General features: G+C 40.7%; 1 protein-coding gene across 8 annotated transcripts; it reads right to left on the bottom strand.

Annotated features, from left to right (window-relative positions):
- Positions 1–6,883: 6,883 nt before the first annotated feature.
- Positions 6,884–20,546, bottom strand: LOC115226289 (zinc finger protein 160). 8 transcript variants are annotated; one of them, XM_036515397.1, is made up of 4 exons: positions 14,101–14,384; positions 11,984–12,098; positions 9,025–9,691; positions 6,884–8,940 (listed from the first exon to the last, which is right to left on the bottom strand). In XM_036515397.1, exons 3-4 carry the CDS (start codon positions 9,237–9,239, stop codon positions 7,299–7,301), a joined length of 1,857 nt encoding a protein of 618 aa, XP_036371290.1. In that variant the 5' UTR covers positions 9,240–9,691; positions 11,984–12,098; positions 14,101–14,384; the 3' UTR covers positions 6,884–7,298. The 8 variants fall into 8 exon arrangements, with proteins under 8 accessions (XP_036371290.1, XP_036371292.1, XP_036371289.1 ...); XM_036515399.1 differs by having other exon boundaries at positions 6,884–8,565; positions 8,728–9,691; positions 14,101–14,383; XM_036515396.1 differs by lacking the exons at positions 9,025–9,691; positions 11,984–12,098; positions 14,101–14,384 and adding an exon at positions 19,814–20,546 and having other exon boundaries at positions 6,884–7,810; positions 7,895–8,788.

Genomic DNA, 20,546 nt, shown 5'->3' with positions numbered 1-20,546 from the left:
CACCTGTGTCGGTGGCACATAAAATCACCCACTACACTCTCGGAGTGGTTGGCGTTAGGAAGGGCATCCAGCTGTAGAAACACTGCCAGATCTGACTGGCCTGGTGCAGACCCCAGTTGAACTGTCCAACCCATGCTAGCATGGAGAACGGACGTTAAACGATGATGACGATGATGATGATTTCATGTCAAAGTTCTCGTATTTCAGTAATTTCAGCCAATCAATGACGTGTATTCAGCTGAATAAAATTACTGCTGTTGTTTGTCAACAACAACTTTAGGTGGTGTATATTTCGTTAGTCACTGTAATTTATGACATTGTTTGTGCATTTGTACTGGTTTTAGGGTTGGGGTTAGGATTTTAGGGTCAAGGTTTTAGGGTTGTCATAAATAACAGTGACAAATGAAATATACACCGCTGGAAGAGATCCGGTTTCTGTAGAAAAAAAACAACCCCATAAAACTGAAACGGGTGTGGTCCACATGCTTTACCTCCGCCAATGACACTTAATAAAGTCATAAAATGAAACAATGAAAGCTATGTTCAAGTAGTGACACTCAAGAAAACATGTAAACGATACTGTTTACATATTTGTGCTGTGCGCGAGAAGACTCGGCAGGACAAGTGAGTCCATAACCCGTGGCCTTCTACATGGGATGGAGCCAGCCTACGTATGCATACCTTCCCTTCTTGGGACACAAAACTCTACTTGTGAAGACCTGTTGAGGCAAGTAAGGATCAGAATCGAAATCGATCAATGGAAATTGCAGATTTATTACCAGTGCCGGTGGCATGTAAGAGAACCTTCTGTTTCGCGACCATTACCAGCGCCGCCCCGACTGGCCTCGTGTCGGTGGCACATAAAAAGCACCATCCGTTTGTGTCCGTTGCCAGCCTCGCCTGGCCCCCGTGCCGGTGGCACATAAAAAGCACCATCCGTTCGTGGCTGTTTGCCAGCTCTGTCTGGCACCTGTGCGGGTGGCACGTAAAAAGCACCCACTACACTCACGGAGTGGTTGGCGTTAGGAAGGGCATCCAGCTGTAGAAACAATGCCAGATAAGACTGGAGCCTGATGCAGCCTTCTGGCTTCCCAGATCCCCGGTCGAACCGTCCAACCCATGCTAGCATGGAGAACGGACGTTAAACGATGATGATGATTTCACGTCAAAGTTCTCGTATTTCGGTAATTTCAGCCAATCAATGATGTGTATTCAACTGAATAAAATTACTGCTATTGTTTGTCAACAACTATTGGTGGTGTATTTTTCGTTAGTCACTGTTATTTATGACAATAAAATCAAACCAAATCAAAATAGATGAACATCAATGGAATTTGTATCTTTGTGGTACCAGTGCCGGTGGCACACAAGAAAACTATCCGAACGTGGCCGTAGCCAGTACCACATCGGCTGGGTTCCGTGCTGTGGGCACGTAACAAACACCATCCGATCGTGGCCGTTCGCCAGCCTCATCTGGCACCTGTGTCGGTGGCACATAAAAAACACCATCCGAGTGTGGCCGTCTGCCAGCCTCATCTGGCACCTGTGTCGGTGGCACATAAAAAACACCATCCGAGCGTGGCCGTTCGCCAGCCTCGTCTGGCACCTGTGTTGGTGGCATATAAAATCACCCACTACACTCTCGGAGTGGTTGGCATTAGGAAGGGCATCCAGCTGTAGAAACACTGCCAGATCTGACTGGCCTGGTGCAGCCTTCTGGCTTCCCAGATCCCCGGTCGAACCGTCCAACCCATGCTAGCATGGAGAACGAACGTTAAACGATGATGATGATTTCATGTCAAAGTTCTCGTATTTCAGTAATTTCAGCCAATCAATGACGTGTATTCAGCTGAATAAAATTACTGCTGTTGTTTGTCAACAACAACTTTAGGTGGTGTATTTTTCGTTAGTCACTGTTATTTATGACATCGTTTGTGCGTTTGTACTGGTTTTAAGGTTTTAGGGTTAGGGTTAGGATTTTAGGGTCAAGGTTTTAGGGTTGTCATAAATAACAGTGACAAATGAAATATACACCGCTGGAAGAGATCCGGTTTCTGTAGAAAAAAAACAACCCCATAAAACTGAAATGGGTGTGGTCCACATGCTTTACCTCCGCCAACGACTCGGCCAATGACACTTAATAAAGTCGTAAAATGAAACAATGAAAGCTATGTTCAAGTAGTGACACTCAAGAAAATATGTAAACGATACTGTTTAGGTGAAATAAGGTTGACTGAAGTAGGAGGACTTTAAATAAATGAGGACAATGATATATTTAGCACAACTTTCAACTGTTTCTTATGTCCCATCTGTATCTGCTTTTGCTGGTCAATTATGATTCTAGGCGCAATGGCCCAGTGGTTAGGGCAGCGGACTCGCAGTCATAGGATCGCGGTTTCGATTCCCAGACCGGGCGTTGTGAGTGTTTATTGAGCGAAAACACCTAAAAAGCTCCACGAGGCTCCGGCAGGGGATGGTGGTGATCCCTGCTGTACTCTTTCACCACAACTTTCTCTCACTCTTACTTCCTGTTTCTGTTGTACCTGTATTTCAAGGGGCCGGCCTTGTTACTCTCTGTGTCACGCTGAATATCCCCGAGAACTACGTTAAGGGTGCGCGTGTCTGTGGAGTGCTCAGCCACTTACACGTTAATTTCACGAGCAGGCTGTTCCGTTGATTCGGATCAACCGGAACCCTCGTCGTCGTAACCGACTGAGTGCTTCCATCCGAGCTCCAGCAGGGGATGGTGGTGATCCCTGCTGTACTCTTTCACCACAACTTTCTCTCACTCTTACTTCCTGTTTCTGTTGTACCTGTATTTCAAAGGGCTGGCCTTGTCACTCTCTGTGTCACGCTGAATATCCCCGAGAACTACGTTAAGGGTGCGCGTGTCTGTGGAGTACTCAGCCACTTACACATTAATTTCACGAGCAGGCTGTTCCGTTGATTCGGATCAACCGGAACCCACGTCATCGTAACCGACGGAGTGCTTCCACCAGTGATAGTAATAAGTCTTAATTAGTTATTACTAAACGCAGTCTAATTAAATAAAGGGCACTCTTTCGATATAACTCGACAAAATCAAAACATTTCAGTTTGGGTATTTTCGTGGGTTGTGGAGTATAGCTATAACGAAATTAGGCCGAAAAGAGAATATGTTGTTACCAACAACAATAAAACTTTACAAACCCGTCCGACCTGTCACTGAACCAGTTTTTAAGGCGGGCGGTCACCAAAACGGCCTTATACTCTTTTACTTGTTTCGGTCATTTGACTGCGGCCATGCTGGAGCACCGCCTTTAATCGAGCAACTCGACCCTGGGACTTATTCTTTTGTAAGCCCAGTACTTATTCTATCGGTCTCTCTTTTGCCGAACTGCTAAGTAACGGGGACATAAACACACCAGCATCGGTTGTCAAGCAATGCTAGGGGGACAAACACAGACACACACATGCGACAGGCTTCTTTCAGTTTCCCTCTACCAAATCCACTCACAAGGCTTTGGTCGGCCCGAGGCTATAGTAGAAGACACTTGCCCAAGGTACCACGCAGTGGGACTGAACCCGGAACCATGTGGTTGGTAAACCAGCTACTTACCACACAGCCACTCCTGCGCCTATGTTTATTATCTATTTATTTTTCTACAGAAATCCACGTTTTCGACTATGGAGATTGTGAATTTGAAAAAAAAAATTGGTATTTCAAAATTTCAATGCCCTCTCCCTACCAGTTTCTTAATTTTTCACTTTTTCCAGAATTTTTTTTTTTGGGGGCGCGAAATACACATATTACGACACTGAAATTGACCCCTCGCGACTGTACAGCATATACAGGATGTTTTAAAACCCTTTCAGTCATTGTGCATGCGTAGGGGTGTTGCAACCCCACGCATTAAATAGGCCTTCAAGCACTCTCTCCACATGCTAGAAATAACAGCCAAATTTCCGATAAACTACATACTTTGTAGGTATTCCTACACAAGTGTGCCCCTTTGACTTTGTTTCTTCATAACTTTCAGAAAAATGGATATTTTAAAATAAAATTTTGAACATATGCCCACGGCATATAGCGTAATGGTTAAGAGCGCCAGCTACTAACCTGAAAAAGGCATCCTGTACATTGTGCAAAGTGTTGTACATTAGGAAGGACATCCAACCATAGAAACCTTGTCAAAACTGTCACTGGAGCTCAATGTTGAGTAGGAGTGGCTGTGTGGTAAGTAGCTTGCTTACGAACCACATGGTTCCGGGTTCAGTCCCACTGCATGGCACCTTGGGCAAGTGTCTTCTACTATAGCCTCGGGCCGACCAAAGCCTTGTGAGTGGATTTGGTAGACGGAAACTGAAAAGAAGCCCATCGTATATATGTACTTATATCCTTGATGGATCCTGTCCCGCCCATCCAACCTGTGCACCATGGACCACAGATATTAAATGATAATGACATCTGACATGCAGCACACTGTGCACCTGTAAAAAAATGACAGTAAACCATGTCGAAATAGACGCTGGAGTTCAATGTTGTGATGCAGCTTGCTGGATGCTGTCACCTCCATCCAACTTGTGCCACAATAGAACACAGACATTAAATGATAATGATGTGACACACAGCATACTGGGCACCAGTACAAGCAATGTCAACTTGATGGAAGGAGCTAATATACAACACAAACATTTGATCATCATCATCATCATCATCATCGTTTAGCATCCACTTTCCATGCTGGCATGGGTTGGACGGTTCAACTGGGGTCTGGGAAGCCAGAAGGCTGCACCAGGCTGATCTGGCAATGTTTCTACGGCTGGATGCCCTTCCTAACGCCAACCACTCCGTGAGTGTAGTAGGTGCTTTTACATGCCACCGGCACGGGGGCCAGGTGAGGCTGGCAACGGTCACAATCGGTTGGTGCATTTTATGTGCCACCAGCACGAGGCCAGGAAGGGCGGCGCTGGCAACGGCCACGTTCGGATGGTTCTCTTACGTGCCACTGGTATCACAACAAATTCATCTCAATCGAAGGAGAGGGCCTTTCTCTGTCCGGGTTGCAGATCCGTGGAATAAGCTGCCGATGACCGCTCGGTTCAAAGTCTCTCTTGACCAGAAATGGCCTGAACTGTTTGTATGAACACCCCTATACATAACTCCATGTCCCCCTACATGGCCTTGCCTTTTGCTTTTTGAGCCAAAAAATTAACTTAATTTAATAACAGAATCCCATCACAAATACATTCATCTAGTTAAATTACTTCTAAAAGTTTCAGACCTTATACCTATAGTCACCTTGACCGACCAGTCCATCAGGCGTCCATTTGACACCGCTGGTCACAGCACTTGTCCACTTCTCTCTGGATCGCGCCTTTCTCATCCACGTGATCCCAATCGTCCTCCTGAAATCCTAACTCCACCGTCGTGGAGGTCTTTTCCGCCGGCGCGGGTACCACTCGACAACTGTGTGCGTCCACCGATTATCGGTGAGCTGGGTGACGTGTCCAGCCCATCTAAACTCTGCGATGACATCCCTCACGCCAGACTTCTTTCTGATGATCTCGCTACTTATGTGCTCTCTCAACGAGATACCAAGCATTGACCTTTCCATGGCTCCTTGAGCCGTTACCAGTCTTTGCTCTTCTCTCTTTGTGGTACCCATGTTTCACTACCATATAACATATAACACTATTATATGGTAGTGTTATATGCCTATAGTAGGAAACATTAATTACTAGATGATCCTGTACATGTGTATCAGAGTTCATAAAATGACAAATTATAGGCATGAGAAAACAAACAACTTTATTTAATCAAAACAACTTGAATATTACACTTACTGTAATGTATTTAGCACATAAAAAGTAGTACCTTGGTTTTCGAACTCTGATCACAAATAAATCGTGCTTTATATATATATCTATATATATTTTTATTATTTATGTGCCCTTTTCAAGCCTAGCCAGGCTCGTGGGCCCAGTTTCCGGGTTTCTATGGCGTATGTGTTCCCCCCAGCTGGACGGGACGCCAGTCCATCGCAGCGTTACTCAAGAAACAGGAAGAAAGAGTGAGAGAAAGTCGGGGGCGAAAGAGTACAACAGGGGTCGACACCACCCCCTGCCGGAGCCTCGTGGAGCTTTAGGTGTTTTCGCTCAATAAACACACACACAATGGCCGGTCTGGGAATGGAAACCGCGATCCTACGATTGCGAGTCCACTGCCCTAACCACTGGGCCATTGCGCCTCCACAAAAATAAATGCGCCCTTTTAAAGCCCAGTGAGGCTTATGGGTCCAGTTTCCCGGTTTCTATGACGTATGTGTCCCCCCCCCCCCAGCTGGACGGGACGCCAATCCATCGCAGCATTACTCAAGAAGCAGGAAGAAAGAGTGAGAGAAAGTTGGGATGAAAGAGTACAACAGGGGTCGACACCACCCCCTGCCAGAGCCTTGTGGAGCTTTAGGTGTTTTCGCCCAATAAACACACACACAACGCCCGGTCTGGGAATCGAAACCGCGAGTCCACTGCCCTAACTACTGAGCCATTACGCCTCCACACACATATATATATATATATATATATATATATATATATATATTGACAGAGATGTATATAAGGCATGATTTTTTGTGATCGGAAGTGTTCATAAATGGAGGTACTAGTGTATTAAATGAATATGAGAAAGATAGAAGATAAAGCACGATTTATTCGTGATCAGAGTCGTTCGAAAACTGTGGTACTACTGTATTAATATTCCACTGCAAGTTCAAGTCCTTTATCGTTATGTAGGGCCTTAACCCTTTTGTTACTGTATTATTTTGAGATACTCTGTGTTTCTTTCAATTACTTTAAATATAACAAAGAATTTAGTAAAACAACTTAGTTATGATTAAGCTGATGTTAGGAACATAAATTGTGACTAAGGTTTGGTGGAAGATTTTAATTCAAAACTTATGAAAACAAGACATTTTACCACAGAGCCAGAGCCGGTTTTGGCCGGGTTAGTAACAAAAGGGTTAAGTGACTCAATAATTCTAGAATCTATACCAGTAGAGCCAAAGGCAACTGGCAAAGCATCTCATGCAGGACAGGTCAAAAGACAGGAGCCAAACTTATTGGGACAACCTCCAACTAGAGATAAAAATAAGTCTATGTGTAGAGCCAATACCCCTACTAGACAAAAGCAACTTATAGGAACATCAACATAAATTTCAAAAGCAAGATAACTTGAGAATAATAAAGAAAAGTCATTCAAGGCCTATGCTTTGTAGGGAGTGAAAGGATTAAGTAAGTAAATTTGACTGTGGATATATTTACACTGATTTATGGATAGTTTTATGCTTACTTAAGTGGATGTTTTGTGAGAATGATTTACCACAGATATCACAGCGATATGGTTTCTCACCTGTATGAATACGTGTATGTTTAGTTAAATTGCAATTTTGTGAGAATGATTTACCACAGATGTTACAGCGATATGGTTTCTCTCCTCTATGAACCCGTTTGTGAGTACGTAGGTGATCGTTTCGAGGGAATGATCGACCACAAATATCGCAGCGACATGGTTTGTTTGCTATATGAACATATTTGTGGGTAGCCAAATTGCCACTTTGTGAGAATGATTTACCACAGATATCACAACGATATGGCTTCGTTCCTGTATGAATATGTTTGTGTCTAAGTAAATTGCAATTCTGTGAGAAGGATTGACCACAGATATCACAGTGATACGGCTTATATCCTGAATGAATTCGTTTGTGGGTACTTAAGGTACCATTTTGAGAGAATGATTTACCACAGATATCACAATGATATGGTTTCTCTCCTGTATGAATACGTGTATGTTTAGTTAATTTACAACTTACAGAGAATGATTTACCACAGATATCACAGTGATATGGCTTTTTACCTCTATGAATTCGTTTGTCAGCACTTAAGTGATCATTTTGAGGGAATGATTGACAACAGATATCACAGTATGGCTTCTTTCCTCTATAAATATATTTGTGTGTAGTTAAATTGCCATTTGGTGAAAATGATTTACCACAGATACCACAGCAATATGGTTTCTTTTCTGTATGAAGATGTTTGTGTCTAACCAAATTGCAATTCTGTGAGAAGGATTGACCACAGATATCACAGTGATACGGCTTATCTCCTGAATGAATTCGTTTGTGAATATTTAAGCTACCATTTTGAGAGAATGATTTACCACAGATATCACAGTGGTATGGCTTTTCACTTCTATGAATTCGTTTGTGAGTAATTAAGCTACTATTTTGAGAGAATGATTTACCACAGATATCACATTGATATGGCTTCTCGCCTGAATGAATTCGTTTGTGAGTCCTTAAGTTAACATTTTGGGAGAATGATTTACCACAGATATCACAGTGGTATGGCTTTTCACTTCTATGAATTCGTTTGTGAGTAATTAAGCTACTATTTTGAGAGAATGATTTACCACAGATATCACATTGGTATGGCTTCTCACCTGAATGAGTTCGTTTGTGAGTACTTAATTTATTTTGAGAGAATGATTTACCACAGATATCACATCGATATGGCTTCTCTCCTCTAAGAACCCGTTTGTGAGTACTTACGCTACTATTTTGAGAGGATGATTTACCACGGTTATTTGGTTTCTTTCCTCTAGGAATTCGCTTGTTAGAACTTAAGCGATCATTTCGAGAGACTGTTTCACCACAGATATCACAGCGATATGGCTTCTTCTTCCCTGTGTGAATACAGTTGTGCGTAGTTAAAATACTCTTTTCTGGGAATGATTTATCACTGGTAGGAGTGTGATGGGGTTTGTCTCCTTTATGAATATGTTTGTGTCTAGTTAAATTGGAATTTTGTGAGAACGATTTACCACAGATATCACAGCGATATGGCTTCTTTCCTGAATGAATTTGCTTGTGTGTAGCTAAATTGGCATTTTGTGAGAATGATTTGCCACATACATCACAGTGATATGGTTCCTCTCCTGAATGGATCCGTTTATGTATAGTTAAGTTACCATTTTGAGAGAATGATTTACCACAGATGTCACAGCGATATGGGTTCTCGCCTGTGTGAATACGTTTGTGTCTAGTTAAGTTAGGATGATGAGAGAATGATTTGCCACAGATATCACAGTGATATGATGATGATGATGATGATGATCTTTTACCTTTGTTTTTTTTCCTATTAGAAGAACGAATATTTTTTTTTCTGCCTTTTAAAGGTAACTTTGTTCTCACAGAATTCATTTTCTATTATTTTTCTTTTCTTATCAAAATATGAAGCAATTTTTTGTTGTATTTTATACTCACTAAATACTGCTGTGATCTTTGATAATATCTGAGGATGCTCTGAACCCTTTTATAATTAAAGTTCAATTAAAATACAAAATCTTTTTTCTGAATATAGCAGCCAGTGAAATAGAAAAATGTTTCTATGAAGCTTAGTTCACAAAAAATATCTTAATGCTATTTCTATCATAAATGTGTATGAAGAACACTTCGTCTTTAAAACAAATAAGAAATATCGATGATGTACACGTGAGCAAGCCACGAATTCACATCTACAGCAAGACTGAGTTCTCTGGTTCATTTGTTCGTGTCAAACTGTTCGACAGTTGTCAGCTTGAAAAAGTAGACATCAAAAAAACGATGATGATGAAAATCTCAGGTAAACAGTTCTTCCAATGTTGTTTGATAATCTGAAACAACAACAGAGAAGCAAGAATTGAAGGTAAACAACATGCTTTAACAGTAAAACTACAAAAGTGAAAATTATATTGTATTTCTGTACTGACAAACATCACAAAATCATCAGCATTAACTCTTTTACTTGTTTCAGTCATTTGACTGCGGTCGTGCTGGAGCACCGCCTTTAGTCGAGCAAATCGACCCCAGGGACTTATTCTTTTGTAAGCCCAGTACTTATTCTATCGGTCTCTTTTGCCGAACCGCTAAGTGACGGGGACGTAAACACACCAGCATCGGTTGTCAAGCAATGCTAGGGGGACAAACACACACACACACACACATAATAAATATTAGGGAATAAATCCAAATTTACAGGGAAAAATCAGATTTAGGATTGAATCCAATTTTATAGTAAAATATAATGTAATATTAATTAGAGACAAAACTACTATTATGCAAATCAAATAAAGAAAGACTTAATCCAATACATAAAAAATTTTATATAAATTAAATATAATTAAGATATCCACTACGATCGTTTCTTGTCACTTTTATGGACATTCATCTTTATTTGATTTGCATAATAGTGGTTTTGTCTCTAATTAATATTATATATATATATATATATATACGACGGGCTTCTTTCGGTTTTCATCTACCAAATCCACTCACAAGGCTTTGGTCAGCCCGAGGCTATAGCAGAAGACACTTGCCCAAGATGCCACGCCGTGGGACTGAACCCGGAACCATGTGGTTGGTTAGCAAGCTACTTACCACACAGCCACTCCTGTGCATTGTTTAACATTGTCATTCTATGCTGGCATGGGTTGGATGGTTTGACAGGAGTTGGTCAGGCAAGAGCCTGTGCCATGCTTCTGTGTGTTTTGGAATGGTTTCTATGGGTGGATGCCCTTCCTAACACCAACAACTCCATAGAGTGGGCCGAGTGTGTTTCACATGGCATTCACGAGTTCTGATGTGATTTTTATAGCTGGATGCCCTTCCAAATGCCAAATGCCTTACAGTGTGGACTGGGTGCTTTTTAAGTGACACCTGCATTGGCAAGGTCACCAAGTGACTTTGCAATCACAGACTCTTTGAGAAGGGAGTGGGGGAATTGGAGGAATTGATCTTGGGTCGGATGATGAAAGATTAGTGTAACAGAGAGGCAGAAACAACTGTCTTGCTACAGGGGAGGTCAACAGTTACCCAGCCAGAGTGAGAGAGAGAGAGAGAGAGAGAGAGAGGGAGGGAGAGAGAGAGCAAGCGAGAGAGAGAGAAAGAGAGAGAGAGGGAGGGAGAGAGAGAGCGAGCGAGAGAGGGAGGGAGAGAAAGAGAGAGAAAGATAGAGAGAGATAGAGCGAGAAAGAAAGAAAGAGAGAGGGAGAGAGAGAGAAAGAGAGGGAAGGAGGGAGAGAGAGAGAAAGATAGAGAGAGAGAGGGAGGGAGAGAGAGAGAGAGAGAGAGAGCGTTAACAGGTAGGAGAACAGAAACAAGTGTGCTGCTGAAAAGGAGGGACATGGTAAGATCCTATGCGAGTGCAATGACCCCTAACATCCTGAGATCAATCCTCAACACTTCATCTCTCTTCCACAGGTGCCATCCACTTTCAGTGACCAGTACTGCTTTGGAAGCACTCCGTCGGTTACGACGACGAGGGTTCCGGTTGATCCGAATCAACGGAACAGCCTGCTCGTGAAATTAACGTGTAAGTGGCTGAGCACTCCACAGACACGTGTACCCTTAACGTAGTTCTCGGGCATATTCAGCGTGACACAGAGAGTGACAAGGCTGGCCCCTTGAAATACAGGTACAACAGAAACAGGAAGTAAGAGTGAGAGAAAGTTGTGGTGAAAGAGTACACCATCCTCTGCCGGAGCCTCGTGGAGTTTTTTTAGGTGTTTTCGCTCAATAAACACTCACAACGCCCGGTCTGGGAATCGAAACCACGATCCTATGACCGCGAGTCCGCTGCCCTAACCACTGGGCCATTGCGCCTCCAGTACTGCTTTACACAGCTGTCTTCATTCATTCATTTGCATCACATTCCAACCCAAAGTAGTCTCCTCTCTTGCATGCTGCATCTGATGCCTCATGTCCAACTTTTCACTCAACAAACGATATTATAGGGTTGGTGTGAGAGACCAGATCTGGCCAGTTTGAACATAAAACACGCAGAATACTTTTGGCCGGATATGGTCAGTTTAAATGCTAAAGGGTTAAGTCTGTTCTGTAAAACATTCAATCTTTAAAAAGTTAAGAAATATTGATGATACATATATATGGCCAAACAATGTATTCACCTCTTCAACAAGACCCTTGCTTCTGTCAATCTGTCTTACTTTCTTGTTGCTTAGTGCTTCACCCCACTCAGTTGAAATGTCTTCCAGGTCCGTACTGGCCTCACCAGCGCCTGTGCTACAAAATAAAAATAAATTGAAGACATACAATATACTTAGACAGTAAAACTACAAAAGTAGAAATTATACTGTATTTCTGTAGTGATAAATAATAGAAAAAAACATAATGGGGTTGACTTTTTCTGATTAACCCTTTTGTTACCAACCCGGCTGAAACTGGCTCTGGCTCTTTAGTACAAATGTCTTGTTTTCAGAAGTTCTGAATTAAAATCTTTCACCAAACCTTAGACACAATCTATGTCCCTAACACTAGCTTGATGATAACGATGTTATTTTACTAAATTCTTTGTTATATTTAAAATTAATTGAAAGAAATACAGAGCATCTCAACAGAAATATGGTAACAAGAGGGTTAAAATATATAATAGAGAAACAATTCTTAACCCTTTCGATACCAACCTGGTTGAAACCACCTCTGGTTCTGTAGTACAAATGTCTTGTTTTCATAAGTTTGGGATTAAAATCTTCCACCGAATCTTAGTCACAATTTATGTCCCTAACACTAGCTGAATGATAACTAAGTTATTTTACTAAATTCTTTATTATATTTAAAGTAATTGAAAGAAACACAGAGCATCTTAATAGAAATATGGTAACAAAAGGGTTAAGAAGAAAAATAATCAGCAGAAGATATGAGAGAAGGAGACCTCAATGTGGTCACTCTGTATCCTAGAAATAATAGCCTAAATTTCTTTCAATCCCCACCCTTTCAACTGCTTCTAATGTCCATCTGCTGAAATGTAGAGATGTTTTTAACCCTTTCAATACCAACCCGGCTGAAACCGGCTCTGGCTCTGTAGTACAAATGTCTTGTTTTCATAAGTTTTGAATTAAAATCTTCCACCAATCCTTAGTCACAATTTATGTCCCTAACACTAGCTTGATGATAACGATGTTATTTTACTTAATTCTTTGTTATATTTAAAGTAATTGGAAGAAACACGGAGCATCTCAAAATAAATGCAGTAACGAAAGGGTTAAACTATTCAAGGCTGTGCTCCAGCATGGCTGCAGTTCAAAGACTGCAACAAGCAACACGCAAAAGATAAAAACCAGATCAACAACGAAATTTATATGAAGAAAAAATTGTTTTAAAATAAAAGATGTGAAAAAAACAAGAACAGATTAAAAGAAAATAGCTTCGATTAAGCTGTTATTTGTTATAGTTATTGGACTGCGGCCATACTCTCTTTTACTCGTTTCAGTCATTTGACTGCGGCCATGCTGGAGCATCGCCTTTAGTCAAGCAAATCGACCCCGGGACTTATTCTTTGTAAGCCCAGTACTTATTCTATCGGTCTCTTTTACTTGTTTCAGTCATTTGACTGCGGCCATGCTGGAGCACCGCCTTTAGTCGAGCAAATCGACCCCGGGACTTATTCTTTGTAAGCCCAGTACTTATTCTATCGGTCTGTTTTTGCCGAACCGCTAAGTGACGGGGACGTAAACACACCAGCATCGGTTGTCAAGCAATGCTAGGGGGACAAACACAAACACACACACACACACATATATATATATATATATATATATATATATATACGACGGGCTTCTTTCAGTTTCCGCCTACCAAATCCACTCACAAGGCATTGGTCGGCCCGGGGCTATAGCAGAAGACACTTGCCCAAGATGCCACGCAGCAGGCCTGAACCCGGAACCATGTGGTTGGTAAACAAGCTACTTACCACACAGCCACTCTTGCGCCTATGTTGAAGAGTTTAGTTAAACTAATCACCACTAGTAACTTCTTTTTTAAGTCTCTTACTCAATCGACCACTTTTGCCGAACCGCTGCGTTAGAGGGACACAAACAAATGAACTTTTGGGGACAAAATGAATTGTTGGAGACAAACACGAAATCACACGACGAGCTTCTACACAAATCGCAAAGTGGATTTCAGAATTTACACAACTTATGAAATATATTTTCTGAAAATTGGATTAATTAAATTGTTTAAATGAAGACAGAAATTAGTGAGAAAGAACAAAGACGATACTTACAGAGCGATTGTAGCTTTAAGGTGAAATAACGAGGGACAAACTGAAGCAGGAAGGCTTTGAAATTTATGAGGACTTTGATATATTTAGCACAACTTTCAATTATTTCTTACAACATATCTCTATTTGTCACTTATGATTAATTAACATTAACCATCTGTTGTGCTAATTAGTTATTACTAAGTTAGCCTAAATAAACAAAGAATAATATATCTCTAACGTTCGTAGACAAAATGAGTGCTACTGACAAAACGGATGTGATATTATTGTATTCGTTTACAGCACGAACTTTCTCAGCCGCTCGAATTTCACCAACCAACAATGACTACAAAGTGAAATAGGAGTAGAATAAGTCAGAAATAGGTTGTGCCACACCCTATCTTTTTTTGTTAGTTTTTCTTTGTTAGTCGTATTTGAATACATGTTTTTACGTTGTAACGAAATATGTTTATCGGCAACCTAACATGTGCGTGAAAAACACAAGGGAATAATGAATTTGCGCAACGTTACACCTCTGAATTTCTTTTTAATTAAAGAATTTTGAATTCTTTTTAATGAAACAAGTACCGCCAAACTTAATTTCCCTTGCATTTTCTCTCTTTTTCAATATTTAATTAGAAAAGAGAATATGTTGTTACCAACAACGTTAAAACTTTACTAACCCGTCCGACCTGTCACTGAACCAGTTTTTAAGGCGGGCGGGCCGTCATCAAACTCGCCTTACGTTTATTATCTATTACTTTTGCCGAATCGCTGCGTAAGAGGGGCATAAACAAACGAACACCGTTCGTCAAGAATTGTTGGGGGAAAAACACGAAAACGTACAACGAGCTTCGACACATTTTTCCGTTCGTCGCAAAGTGAATTTCGGAATTCACACAACCTATGGAGATATATTTTCTGAAAATTAGATTAATTAAATTGTTTAAATGAAGACAGAAATTAGTGAGAAAGAACGAAAACGATACTTACAGAGTGATTGTAGCTTTAAGGTGAAATAACGAGGGACAAACTGAAGCAGGAAGGCTTTGAAATTTATGAGGACTTTGATATATTTAGCACAAGTTTCAACTATTTCTTACAACATATCTGTATTTGTCACTTATGATTAATTAACATTAACCATATGTTGTGCTAAGACAGTCTAAATAATCTGTTATTACTAAGACAGTCTAAATAAATAGAGAATGATATATCTCAAACTTTCATAGACACAACCAGGATACATGTGATAGTAAAACGGAAGTGATATTCCTTATATGGGAAACCATTGAACTTGAAACACGAGTGAGTGTGCTATAAATGGCTAGATTATTTAATCCGGGGTGAAAATTAAACGAGGAAATAAACGGTAACTGACAAAGGTTTAAGCTATATTATTCTTTATTTATTTAGAGCTGGCAGAATCGTTAGCACGCCGGGCGAAATGCTCAGCGGTATTTCGTCTGCGTTACGTTGTGAGTTCAAATTCCGCCGAGGTCGACTTTGCCTTTCATCCTTTCGTGGTCGATAAATTAAGTACCAGTTACGCACTGAGGTCGATATAATCGACTTAATACCTATGTCTGTCCTTGTTTGTCCCCTCTATGTTTAGCCCCTTGTGGGTAGTAAAGAAATAGGTATACTGGCAGAAACGTTAGCACGCCGGGCGAAATGCTTAGCGGTATTTCGTCTGCGTTACGTTGTGAGTTCAAATTCCGCCGAGGTCGACTTTGCCTTTCATCCTTTCGTGGTCGATAAATTAAGTACCAGTTACGCACTGGGGTCGATATAATCGACTTAATACCTATGTCTGTCCTTGTTTGTCCCCTCTATGTTTAGCCCCTTGTGGGTAGTAAAGAAATAGGTATACTGGCAGAAACGTTAGCACGCCGGGCGAAATGCTCAGCGGTATTTCGTCTGCGTTACGTTGTGAGTTCAAATTCCGCCGAGGTCGACTTTGCCTTTCATCCTTTCGGGGTCGATAAATTAAGTACCAGTTACGCACTGAGGTCGATATAATCGACTTAATACCTATGTCTGTCCTTGTTTGTCCCCTCTATGTTTAGCCCCTTGTGGGTAGTAAAGAAATAGGTATACTGGCAGAAACGTTAGCACGCCGGGCGAAATGCTCAGCGGTATTTCGTCTGCGTTACGTTGTGAGTTCAAATTCCGCCGAGGTCGACTTTGCCTTTCATCCTTTCGTGGTCGATAAATTAAGTACCAGTTACGCACTGGGGTCGATATAATCGACTTAATACCTATGTCTGTCCTTGTTTGTCCCCTCTGTGTTTAGCCCCTTGTGGGTAATAAAGAAATAGGTAACTGACAAATGTTTTGATTTTCAGCAGATGCATCATGGTGTTAAGCAATTTACGGAGAAGATTTTATATTTCTCTTTAGGTAATCCTTCTATATGGGAAATGTAATAAAATTCAATAAAAATTAAAGGGGAAATAAATAAGTCAGCTTATTGTCAAAAGGCGTAGACATTAAATATGGCAACCGAAGCGTCTTTCCCTTCGGTTTAGAATTCCTCCATTTAAATTCGGGTAAATATATGACTCGGACAAATTATCTGACATTCCAAATGAACATCGTAACTGTCTTTTGACGTAACTTCGGTATAAGTACCAGATACATTTCAAGAAAGTGTTTTTTATATATATATGAGGCAGCAGTGGCTGTGTGGTAAGTAGCTTGCTTTCCAACCACATGGTTCCGGGTTCAGTCCCACTGCGTGGCATCTTGGGCAAGTGTCTTCTACTATAGCCTCGGGCAGACCAAAACCTTGTGAGTGGATTTGGTAGACGGAAACTGAAAGAAGCCCGTCGTATATATGTATATATATATATGTGTGTGTGTTTGTGTTTGTCCCCCTAGCATTGCTTGACAACCGATGCTGGTGTGTTTATGTCCCCGTTACTTAGCGGTTCGGCAAAAACAGACCGATAGAATAAGTACTGGGCTTACAAAGAATAAGTGCCGGGGTCGATTTGTTCGACTAAAGGCGGTGCTCCAGCATGGCCGCAGTCAAATGACTGAAACGAGTAAAAGAGAGGTTAGGGTTAGGGGTGGGAGAAAAGGGTCTCTGTTACCTTAAGAAATGTAAACAAAGCCACTTACGGTACTTATACCGAAGGATCGCCTGTCTTTTAACACGCATCCACAAGTTTTCCACATTTTGCGTATGAACATCCTTATTTGCCGGATCAACAAAGTTGATGCACATTCACTTCGTGAGTGTACACACTACCATTTTGGCTTCCAATGTTTTTATAGGATTGCATGCCATCACCCACTATGTGACTCCCTGGGAGAACCAGAGCAGAGGAAGTCTGCTCAGTACGGTCAAGTACTTCAACCCGGATGCATTTTTTTGAAATAACAAAGTATACACTCTGGAGAAATAGCTCTGTATTTATAACAAAATAAATGCTTAAATAATCTCTGTGAATACGCATTCAAGACTAAGACAAGACATGCTCAGTTCACGACAGTACTACCGTGTCTGTTGAGTTTAATAAGAATTTGATAAAAGAACTGTTACATGTTGAAGAATGAGATTTTATGACAGCAACTCCCAATACTTCGATTTTTTTTATTACCCACAAGGGGCCAACAAAGAGGGGACAATACAATCTGATTTTGGGGTCAAATGAGCGAATGATTATACAAAAAAGATGACATGAAAAATTTTACAAAAATAAGAAAATATAATAAAATCGAATGGTAGGACAGACCGAAGACATTACGGATGGAGTGAGGAGGGGGAGTTAGGGTTGACACCCAAAACTCGTCTATTTATAAGTTTCGTTTGGATATGGTCTAGAAGTTTGCATCACGTGACAGCTCAATGCTGATTGGTCAGTTGATTGGCCAATCATGTGAAATGACTAGGACTTAGCAATTTGTTGATTCCGGGTCTTGAGTCTGCTACATGTGTGACAAATATTTTCTGTGTCACTAAATAGATTGAATTTTATTTTGCTCTTGCTTTCAGAAACCTTGAATTTCTTGGTTTGCACGTAAATTTGTAGATACATAGCTTAATGCACCTGTGATGATAGATACAAACACAAATTTGTACTCAGATGCAAGAATGTAAGTTCTGCATTAAAGCACCAGAAATATTGTCTTTTCTTTTTTTTTGGACTTTTGAAATGCATTCACATCTGCTCGGAAGCGAACCTCTAAAAGAGAGCAGGGTATTGTTTCTTGTCTGATAGAACAACATCAGATCTGTTCTTCTTGCACCGGATTGCTGTTTTTATTGGAGTACTACACTAGTGTTCCATGTTTTTAAAAGTGTGAGTTCGTTCTGGATCTGGCATTCTTTTGATGTATCTGTCAGAGAAATCCTTCCTGCAGATTGCACTGTAAATGGTTTTTGCAATAATATCATGTCTTAAGGGTAGGTGGTAGTATCTCAGACATTTTATACTAGTCACTGATAATGTTGAACTCTCAAGAGTTCTTTCCTGTTCGGTAGCTCTTGTCTCAGGGAAGTAATGCAGCATCCAAAGGTTCTTTCCACTGACGTAATGTCTCTGATTTTATCTCACTTCAGCAGGAAAATGTGGCACATCACACACCTGCACAGGAAATGATCATTTGAAGGAGAAAGTGGCCTTTTTGAGAAAAGTTTTTTTTTCTTGCTCTGTTCCGTAACAGGTGCAGAAACCGATGGCAGTTATTAAGTAGTAGTAGGGGACACAGATAGTCACACACACAAGCTTCTTTTAGTTTCCATCAACCAAATTCACTCACAAGGCTTTGATTGGCCTGGGGCTACAGTATGACACGTCCCAGGGTGCCATGCAGAGGGACTGAACCAAGAACAACTTGGTTAAGAAACATACTTCTTAGCATACAGCCATAGAATGAATTTTGACATTGCTACAGTTATTCATTTATATGAATACATATGCATCAAGTTAAGTGACTAATTTTCAGTGATTTACTAAAAGTACTAGTTATGTGTTTTTACTGCAACGTGAATACATTACTGGTTCACCAACTTTGCAGTGAGTGATTTACTATTGACAGGGATTGTCTCTAGAATGAATGTCCTCGTGTTTCCTTAAGGTTCTTCGATCTGAGAATGACTTACCACAAGTATGGCAACTATAGGGTTTCTCTCCTGTATGAGTACGTTTGTGTTTAGTTATATCACTGTTTTGAGAGAATGACTTGCCACAGATATCACAGTGATTCGGTTTCTCTCCTGTATGAATATATCTGTGAATGGTTAAGTGATTGGTTTGAGAGAATGATTTACCACATGTGTCACAACTATATGGTTTCTCTCCAGTATGAGTGCGTTTGTGAATATTCAAGTGGCCTTTTTGAGAAAATGATTTATCACAGACGTCACAATGATATGGCTTCTCTCCTGTGTGAATACGTTTGTGATTGATTAAGTGACTTCTTTCAGAAAATGCTTTGCCGCAGATATTACAGTGGTATGGCTTTTCTCCTGTATGAACACGTTTGTGTGATATTAAGTAACTGGCTTCAGAGAAAGACTTACCACAAAAATCACAATGATGTGGTTTCTCTTGTGGACGAATGCGCTTCTCTTCGGAATGGATACGTTTGATGTGTACATTCAGGTAACTTGTTTGAGAAAACGATTTCCCACAGACCCCACAACGATACGGCCTCTCTCCAGTATGGACACGTTTATGATTGGTTAAATGACAACTTTCAGAGAAAGCTTTACCACAGATTTCACAGTGATATGGCTTCTCTCCCGTATGAATACGTCCGTGAGAAGTTAAGTGAGCTCTTTGAAAGAATGATTTCCCACAGATATCACACTGATATGGTTTCTCTCCTGTATGAATGCGTTTGTGTTTAGTTAAGGTGCTGCCTACAGAGAATGATTTATCACAGATATCACACCGATATGGTTTATCGCCAGTATGAATACGTTTGTGACTAATTAGTATACTTCTTGCAGCAAATGATTTACCACAAGCTTCACAGCGATATGGTTTTTCTCCCGTATGAATACGTATGTGAGTAGTTAAGTAAGTTTGGGCAGAAAACGATTTTCCACAGACATCACAATGATATGGTTTTTCCCCTGAATGAATACGCAGGTGAGTGGAAAAATTACCTTTTTGAGTGAATGATTTATCACATATATCACAATGGTATGATGACTTTTCTTTCTGCTTCAGTACCATCTCTTCAGTAATATCAATCATTTTAGGTTGCGTTATGCGTTTCGAGTCTCTTAATCCACTTTCCATTATAATTTTATGATTTGCATTTTTATACTTTATACTTAATAAATATTTGTATTGTTATATTTTCATCAATGCAAACGGTATTTTAAGATGCTGCAAAGGCGGCGAGCTGGCAGAATCTTTAGCACGCCGGGCGAAATGCTTAGCAGTATTTCGTCTGCCACTACGTTCTGAGTTCAAATTCCGCCGAGGTCGACTTTGCCTTTCATCCTT

The sequence above is a fragment of the Octopus sinensis genome, linkage group LG30 (genome assembly GCF_006345805.1).
Source record: "Octopus sinensis linkage group LG30, ASM634580v1, whole genome shotgun sequence".
NCBI classification, from domain to species: Eukaryota; Metazoa; Mollusca; class Cephalopoda; order Octopoda; family Octopodidae; genus Octopus; species Octopus sinensis.
The sequence above is the reverse complement of the archived record's forward strand: the minus strand, read 5'-3'. Positions and strand labels throughout refer to the sequence as shown.